This window comes from Sturnus vulgaris, chromosome 18, assembly GCF_052056855.1.
Source record: "Sturnus vulgaris isolate bStuVul1 chromosome 18, bStuVul1.hap1, whole genome shotgun sequence".
In the NCBI taxonomy this organism is placed as follows: Eukaryota; Metazoa; Chordata; class Aves; order Passeriformes; family Sturnidae; genus Sturnus; species Sturnus vulgaris.
Genome location: NC_142260.1, coordinates 7951156 through 7960000, shown reverse-complemented (window position 1 = coordinate 7960000; position 8845 = coordinate 7951156). Strand labels below are relative to the sequence as shown.

At 40.3% G+C, this 8845-nt stretch overlaps 1 protein-coding gene across 3 annotated transcripts in view; it reads right to left on the bottom strand.

Annotated features, from left to right (window-relative positions):
• Window positions 1-8845, bottom strand: part of NELL1 (neural EGFL like 1) — a 291138-nt gene that overhangs the window by 225688 nt on the left and 56605 nt on the right. For all 3 annotated transcript variants that reach the window (XM_088175603.1, XM_088175604.1, XM_088175605.1), the window contains exons 5-7: window positions 8302-8398; window positions 2267-2339; window positions 1946-2028 (exon numbers count right to left, since the gene is read on the bottom strand). In XM_088175603.1, the coding sequence (XP_088031729.1) occupies window positions 1946-2028; window positions 2267-2339; window positions 8302-8398 (253 nt within the window). The remainder of the gene's footprint in view (window positions 1-1945; window positions 2029-2266; window positions 2340-8301; window positions 8399-8845) is intronic.

Here is an 8845-nt window from a genome sequence, read left to right as displayed (position 1 = left end):
ATATATATTTACATTTAAAACCATATAAATATATAAACTGCACATACACATTAATTGCAAACCACACTTGCTCATCTATTCAATGCTGTGATACAGCTGAAACCAAACACAGGTTGAGAGAGAAACTGAAATCCTGGATATAGTAAAACATAAAAGCAACGACCAGACACCAAACCACTTTTTCAAAACATCTTGCTCCTGCTCTGCATGTCTTGGTGCAGGATCAGGAGCCAGGGATGCATTAGCAGGCCATTCTCTGACCACCTGCCAGGCAAACAGGATCTCTGCAGGCACAGCCCTTCAAAGCCTTGACATGCCTCACACCCACAAAATACACTTGTAGCTACATTAGTAACTCAGGCTATTGTGGCTAGGACTTAAAAGGCAGACACAAACCTTAATGCTTCCCTCCACACCCCCATTTTTAACTTGCATTTCTCTACCAGGTTAATTTCCTTTCCTGCTGCATGCATTTTGCCTGGACAACAGGAAACAACTGCAACAAAACAGTCAGGGGACTGCTGTAACAGAAAATGAATTTGCAATGAAGGATTATGCCAGCACCACTTTATGAAAGCACGGAGTCTTTGCACTACAAATACTGTGCTCCTTGCTTCCTCTCATAAAGTACCAGCAAGCAAAAATATAATTAACATCAGAGAAAGCAAGTTACTCAGTACACTGCATAATTGGAACTTGCTCATACCACCAGCAGGGCTCAAAATAATTGCCTCTCTTTCACAGTACAAGCAGAAAACTGAACTAAAAGCTTCACATTTTGCATTCAGATCCAGCCTGTCCAAAGCGTGTCAGCTGAGTAAGAGGATTTCCAGGATAATGCACGCACACTCCAAAAAACAGTTTCCCCTTTCCTACTGGGAAGGGAAAGAGCATTTGAAGGCAATGCATTAAAAAGTATAATTTTTTTTACATAAGCAGCACTGCTATGCAAATCCTATTTTGGAAATTCCTGCAGTAACTACACTGAGAGTAAGAGCATCTACAGGTTGGTTGCATCTGCACTTAAATCTAATTAATTAACATGTAAGTGCTGTTTCAAAAGAGACAATTAACTGCCCTCTACCATAAGGCAGATGGCTCACCAACATTAACCTCGAAAAGCGTTCAGATTTTCCTTTAACACAGATCAGGGGTTTGTCACCTCTAAAACACAGTTTCTTATCCCAAAACTTCAGCACAGCCTTGCTGAAGGGCCTTGGCTTAACACTGAGGTTGCCTGTGTATTGTAGGAGCAGAATCTAGAGACAATTTCCAAAATTCCAAACGAACAAACAAAAAAATCCCCAACATTCTAGATTCCCATTCATCCTATTCATGATCCAAAGCTGGGGGGAACAAGAAGAAATAAATTTAAAAAAACCACAAAACCAAGCATACACCACATCACCTGGAGCTGAATTAACTTTTACACTGATAAAAATCATTGATCAAAGGGGCTATCGAGGTCAGCAGGTTCACAGACATTTCCATTTTGGAGCCTCATTTCCATTCCCAGGAAGGAGAGACCACACCAGTCCTGAAGACCTCGCAGGACTTCCCAAGAGAAAACATCCCCCTCTGACAGAATCACAGGGTCAGGAAATTGTTGAGGGATTTCACTCTTTTGTGTCTGCATTTATCCCTCAGCATGAAATGGGAAATCAAGCTAAGGCTTCTTACCAAAAAAAAATCAGACTCTGGTTAGTTTATCACTACCTTACAAATAATAAAGCAGACAACAGAAACATTATTAAGTTTAAGGAACAACCATGGAGCTATATCCATAAGACTACTGCAGACAGCAAGAAAAAAACTGGCTCTACTCTGAAAATTTAGAATCATTTTCATGGTATAAAGAATGGCATACAGAATAAATATTTTCATCTTTGTCTTAGGGAAGGAAAGGAAGGAAATGGACAACTGAAAAAAAAGCTTAGGTACCTACTTTTGCAGTCATTTTTGCCAGGAGTTCTTGCAAATCCATGATTCCTTGCACCAGACTTAAGAAATCACTGCAGGTTGGGCATGCTCAATAGAGAAAGATTAAAAAGAAACCGAAAAGAAGAGAAGGAAAGACACAATAACCCATAAATAAACAACAATCTATCATACTAGATTTATCTGAACATAAAATGCAATCTGTTTATATGGAATTTTTGCCTTCTGGAAGTCAGCACGTGCAAAAATAACAAGCCTGAAAGTATTATTTTTAAAGCAAAAAAACTGAATGAAAAATCTAAACTAGAATAAAAAGATTGCTACTTACTGCGATTCAGATTAGGACACTGTGTTATATATCCATTAGGTATAAAGATGACTTTCACATCTTGAATAACACCCTTTGCAAAAAAGGAGAAAATTGGTAATACAGATTACAAACATTCACTTCAATCTGTACAAGTTCTTTCACAAGTAATTTCTTCAGTGGATACAAAAAAAATTACCAGCTCACTCTACTTGTGTGGAAAATAATTGAAGATGAACGAAATATAACAACTCCTCCTATCTCTGTGTGTTTGGATATTACAGCAATAATACTGCTTTCTCTTTTGTAATCACCCAATATAAGCTGCTTAAATGTCTTTAAACGGGGTGAGACTGGTGAAAAAAGCACTGAAATAATATCCATTGCTCAAGCCGATGACACACTTTTCCAGAAGACAAACAGAAAACACAGTAAAACTCTATTTTTTTAGCCAAGTCAGACTGTGAAATCAAACACTGAAAGGACAGTACCTAGTGCCAGATGTGACAGTTTACCCCTCCAGTGCTCGGTTTCATTAAGCCTCCTTAGCTGTGTGTCTCACCAGGCAGTTTGGGTGCCTTCAGTCACAATGAAATCCTCTCTGGCCCAGGCTCACAGGGACATGCCCTGTGCAGGGCTGCCACAGGGTCAGTGCAGGCTGTCCTAAACCACACCTAAAGGTCCAGTGCCTGCTGCAGCCTGTGCAGCTCCTGCAGCAAACAGCAGAGGTGCCCAGTGTGCCCTGAAGAACCCAGTCCAGAAAAGGCTGAAGCTCGTGTTTGTTCTTTTAATCTCAGGACAAAGAATGTGCTGCATCTGTGACTGTGTGCTGTATTTACTTCACAGGATCCACTGGCCTTAATAATGTCATGACCACTAAGAGAAGGAGCAAGGGAAATCAGTGCTGATATTGTCACTTCCCCTGACTGTTAATCAGATGCTGTGACACAGCTCTGTCTCCTCACAGACAAAGAAAAGTTTCTTTAATCTGAAAAGAAATTTATCATGGCAGCAGTTATTATCTAATTAAATTACTGATTTGCCAAATTGTGCTTTAATTTTCAGTTAAATTGCAATAGGGTGAATTTTGCAGACCAAGGACATCATCACTTGCTCATAGGCACTCACACTCCACCCATAAATAGAGCCTCAGATAGTCCTTAAAGCCTGGCAAGGCCAGTAACATTAACATGCTCATCTGTTTAAAGAGTAGAATGTAATCAGCAAGCACTGTTTCCTGCTTACTGTCTCATGGTCAAATATTAACTGAAAATATTAATAGAGATAATCAGATCACCGTGTCCTTCTTGCAGAAGTATATACCTTTATTAACCTTTTCACCTATGAGAATAATGAAACCATCAAGTAGTAAGAAGTAATGCTGTCACTGGAAATGGAACATCCTAAAAGCCATTTTACACACTTTCCATCAGCAGTCATCAGTGAGAAATTAGAAGGTGAGGCATAAAACTATATTTCAACACTTAAGCCTCTGCAGTGAAAACCAAGAGCAAATGAAATTACTAAGTTCCACCAGACTATATTGCCTAGCTAAAGAGACACCATCCAGAGAAAAGTGACTTTTTTCTTCAGCCTTTTTTGCTTTTTTTCCTTTAGGTGCATTTCAAACATGTTTGTTGCATCAGTCACGTTGCTCAATTGTCTTTTGGACAGATTTGCATTTAGATATAGCCCGAAGAGGAAATACAACTATTATATGTGTCTTAATTTGTGGCTACATTGAAAGCATATAACTGTGTAATAACATATGAAAACGAACTTCAGCTCACTAACATAGATAACCTCTATGTCTATAAACCATCCGAAAATGAATTATTGTGATCAAACATAGAAGTAAACTTTCCAAGGGCACAAATTTTGCTGATGTATTTTTTTAATACAAAGACTTCATTGTAGGCAAACACTTATTACAGTCATAATTATTGTAACGAATATGAAAAAACTCTGATTATTCCTGCTTCAGCATTAAGTCTAGGCTGCCAGGAGCTTGGACTTGTCCTTAACAGTGTGATGGCAGTGGTCAAAATCTTTCCAGTTTTTCCCTTCCTAAGCAGACATCACCTTTATGTTATCAATAAAAACATTTGGCTAATGACAATCAAAGCTTCAGCTCAGCATCAGGACTGATGCTTGAAGAGCCTTCATCTGGTGCAGGCAGATTACCTACAAGATGAAATTCAGGTCTGCTGAACTAAATATCAGGTCCATCCCATGAGAACATAATGCAAAAAGCCCAGTTTACTGCACTTCTCACATATCTACTAAATAGAACAGTCCTCCCACATTCTGTGAAAAGGCTCATATATTCCATGAGCTCTCCACTTCTGCATTTTCATTTCCTCCATTGCCTTTCATCCTCTTTAAAACCTACTTCTCCCACAGAGATAATGTGATGCACGCAGCTGTGCAAGCTGCACTGGCCAGGGCTGGGAAAGGCTCTCCATGGTGGCACCAGCAGATGTGCCTGAAGCTCCTGTGCCTTGGCAAAGCCATGCCAGCAGCTCTGATCTCCTGCTCCTCTCAGGGCAGCCACACCAGGCACCTGAACAAACACCTGCCTGCCTGAAACACTGAGTTCACCTTAGTCCTTACAACTCTGAGTCCAAAATTATTACAGAGTCATATGGCTGTATAAATTATATACAGGATACTGTGCAATAAAAATACCAATATGCTTCCCCAGCACCTAATATACAATCCCTAGACACAAGCAGGATCAATAGAGCCTGCTCTAGTAGTTATGAAAACTACTGTCTTGCAACATGAATCACCTTCTCACCAAGGCATTAATAAGCTCATTTCTGCACTAGCTCTTTGGAGGAATCCTTAGGGGGAAGGGCTCTCCTCAGCAATAAAACAGATTTTGCAGATAATTCTGATCCTGACAGCAATCAGATCCATCCTAGAGAGTGTTTCGTAGATATCTGGCATCAGTCTTTTTCTCCCTTCAGTTGCATTTTCTTAAGCTTCCTAACTTGGTGATAATGGTATTCCTCAGCCCTGAAACAAACCCTGAGTTTATGTGGCTGTCCTGGCTCTGTCCAGCACAGGGTTAATTTTTGCAGCAGCCAGGAGAAAGCATGGCTGGGACATGGTGATTATTTTACAGCACTCACACCACTGCAGGCAGGAGAAGGGACTCTCTTCCATGGAGGAAGAGTTCCTTATGGTCAAGAAAATGTGGAGGAGGGAACCATCTGGTACCATCTATTATCAGGAATGTGTAAATAATTTCTTTTCCTGTATCTTTTGTTAATAATACTGTTGCTGTTACTGTTCATTTTCTTATCTCATCATTCTTTCCAGTAAATTGTTCTTCCACCATCTTCACCTTTTGTGCCTCTAATTCTGAACTCCATTCCACCACAGTGGGAAAGGAGGAGCAAGACAGAGGAAGGTGTGATTTGAGAGAGTCTTGGTGAAGGGCACTGAACTGGGGAGTATCACTCATAAACCACGACAGCCTTAATTTATCCACCACTTATGTCCCATCCAGATCCTATACCATTCCACCTATACAGATATATAAATATACACAATCACAGGTATCATTTCTATAGCCAGTAGCCATCTCTGCAAGATGTCTGTTGAGTTCATTTAGACCATGGCTGTGGGTTCTGTCAACCCCAGACATCTCCCAGGACAGGAGGGCTGCTGTGCTGCTGAGCTCATGGTTGGTGTATCTGGAGCAGTCCATACTCCCTGTCCATGGCAGCTGTGACACACAGTGACAGTGCCATGCAGCAACAAATATTATACACACACTTCAACATTACAGACTGTTCTTATTCAAAAGTCAAATCCCCTTGAGGTACACATCGTGTTTCCCTGTCTCTCTGCATTACCCACCAAGTGGATCCCAGTCCCTGAGCAAAAACAATTCCATGGAAGGGTTTGCCTTTGCTTGAGCTGCTCCTCTCTGGAGTCACCAACAGCATTCTTCTTGCAAATACTGTCACTTAGCCAAAGTCCTGAAGTTGTTCAGGGGTGAACTCCCAAAACACCAGAGCAGACAATTTCTCTAAACACCAACCCATTTTCTCTCACATTCCATGACACTCATGATTATTCCCCCTCAGGGCAGATCTATGAATGGCCCTCCCAAAAATCTCTGTCCTGACTCTAAACATGGTACTGTAGACCATACTGAGAAAACACAACAGGCATACCAACAAGAACACTCTTTCCTTAATGTCCAAACGAAATTTAAAATTCTCAAAATCTGTTTTAATAGGCCTGAAGGAGAAAAAGAGGGTGAAAAGCTGTGGAAAATCATCCCCCCTCTCTTTACCCCATAGACTAGGTAGGATTATTAACAGACTCTCCACAGAAGAACCCGAGGTGAGGGTAGGAGAACAACACTGAACACACATCCAAAATAACCCTCATAGCCCTTGATGTTATCAGGTGATAAGCAGCTATCACACGGCTCAGCAAAGGAATCCTGACCCCTCTCCCTGCACTGAGAATGACCATTGTGAGGGCACAGGGCACACACAGAGGCTGAGGCACCACACTCCCATGAACAACCCAGTGCTCCATACCCAACACCACGGATGCCTAAAGCCACTAAATTACCAACCCACTCTGGCCCTGTTGTTATTCCCACCCTTTGTGCCACACACTGGCCACCAATTTAGGCTGTGCTGGGTTAGGAAGGGAACTCCCCAGTTCAGTACCCCCAGAAAAACTCTCCCAAAGCCCAGGCTCTTCTCTCTCCATCCCCCTTCCTCTACCCCTCCCTGCTGTGGCAGGATGGAGCTGAGAACTGGAGGCACAGAAGGTGAAGATCACAGGTATATACACCCACAATTTACTGGAGAGAGAGAGATGAGAAGGAAATGAACAGTGACAATATCAATAATAAAAGGTATAAGAAAAAAATTATTCACGCAACAAACTTGCTTCTCCTCACACACATTTTCATGGCTCCAACACACAAAAATGCTAATTCTTTTTTAATGCTCTTATTTCCCTGCAGATCTCTGTTTACATTAAGGAAAATATATCTATTTCTTTATATGCTAAAACAGAGAAACAAATTGCTCTGAAAAAGAATGGGAAATCCTGCTGAGCATATAAATATGCAGAAAGAGATGTGTACTCTTTACAAACTGGCAAAATCCCAAGTTTCTGCAACGAGTAACGTAAAAAAAGTAAGACTTCTGAAACTCTTGAGCAGATTTAAAAAAACACAACCAATTATATTTCTGCCCTGAAGAAAGTTAGTAAAATATTCAAGCACACATAAAGCAAAGTAAGGCACTTGTCAACTTTCATTACAATCAATAAAAATGGTCAGCTCATTAGCATATCATTAGCTACCCTGCTGTTTCCAAAGTGTTAACACGTAGAAATATTAATTTACAAACATATAATATCCCAGATTTCTGAGGCTCTGACTGCCTGCATAAAGTAAGAATTTAAGACAGGCAACTCCAATATAACTTCTTCCTTTCCCTATGTAGCTATAAACATATGTTTACCATCTGTGGAATGGTGGGAAGCAGCTGAGGTAAAAAACCAACAGCTGTAGAATAAAATAATACTATCAATTTCACTTCACACTGACAGCTCAGCTGCTGGAGGATGAAATGCACTGTAGGTTCAGAGCAACCCTCAGACTATCATGCAAGTCAAAAGCATAATTGTCCTAGATTGTTGGAAATCTGAAGACTTTGAGGAGACATCCTCAGAAAACTTGCAAAATTGTCTTAGGAACTGACAGCTTTCCTTGGAAGCCAAGAGGATGGTAAATCACCTTGGCAACAAATCCAAGCCCGGATTGAGCACAGGCAGATTGGCCTATGGCTGCTCCATGGACCCTGTCACAAACACTGCTGCTGTGGCTTGCTAGACAAAACTGCAATAAATATCAGAAACTTTTACCTTGTAAACAAGCTGTTTACAAACTGCCCACAGTCCCTACCAAATTTCATGCATGTCCTACTTCATGAGTCTGAGGCATTGACTGGAAGTATCTTGTTGACTATTTATTACCTTCCTGTTTCATGTGCCATTTCATATCTGCTTACCTTAAAGAAACCATGTCTCCTGTTCCTCTGTCCAAGCCATAAATTGCTTTCAGGTGTCAAATTCGTTTCTGGGGGATCAATGACACGTTCATAAATCCTGTAGAGGGAAGATATTGCATTTACTTGAATTTTCTCTTTCCTCTGAAAACCTCCTTGACAAAATCAGGTAACAATAAAAGGCGGAAAATAGAACCAAAAATAAAACCCCTAAAAATTTTTCAATTAACACAGTATTTATCACTGATTATAGTGAAAAAAGTATATTACAACTTTAAAATAAATTTTAAAAATTAAAATCACAAATATATGAGGACTCCATAAAATTGAAATTCTTTTTGTGCAGCTGTGCAGCACTAGACTAAAGAAATACAGTGCCAGAACCCACCACAGCAAGGAAAAATATAAAATAGGACCTTGTTAATCTAAGGATGTCTTTCAAAATCTACCCTAGAGAAAAAGTGCAATCACACACAAGATCCAACCAAATCCAACAACCCCTTGAGGCTTTCAGACTGGTTAGAATTTTGAATAGATTTCACAAAAT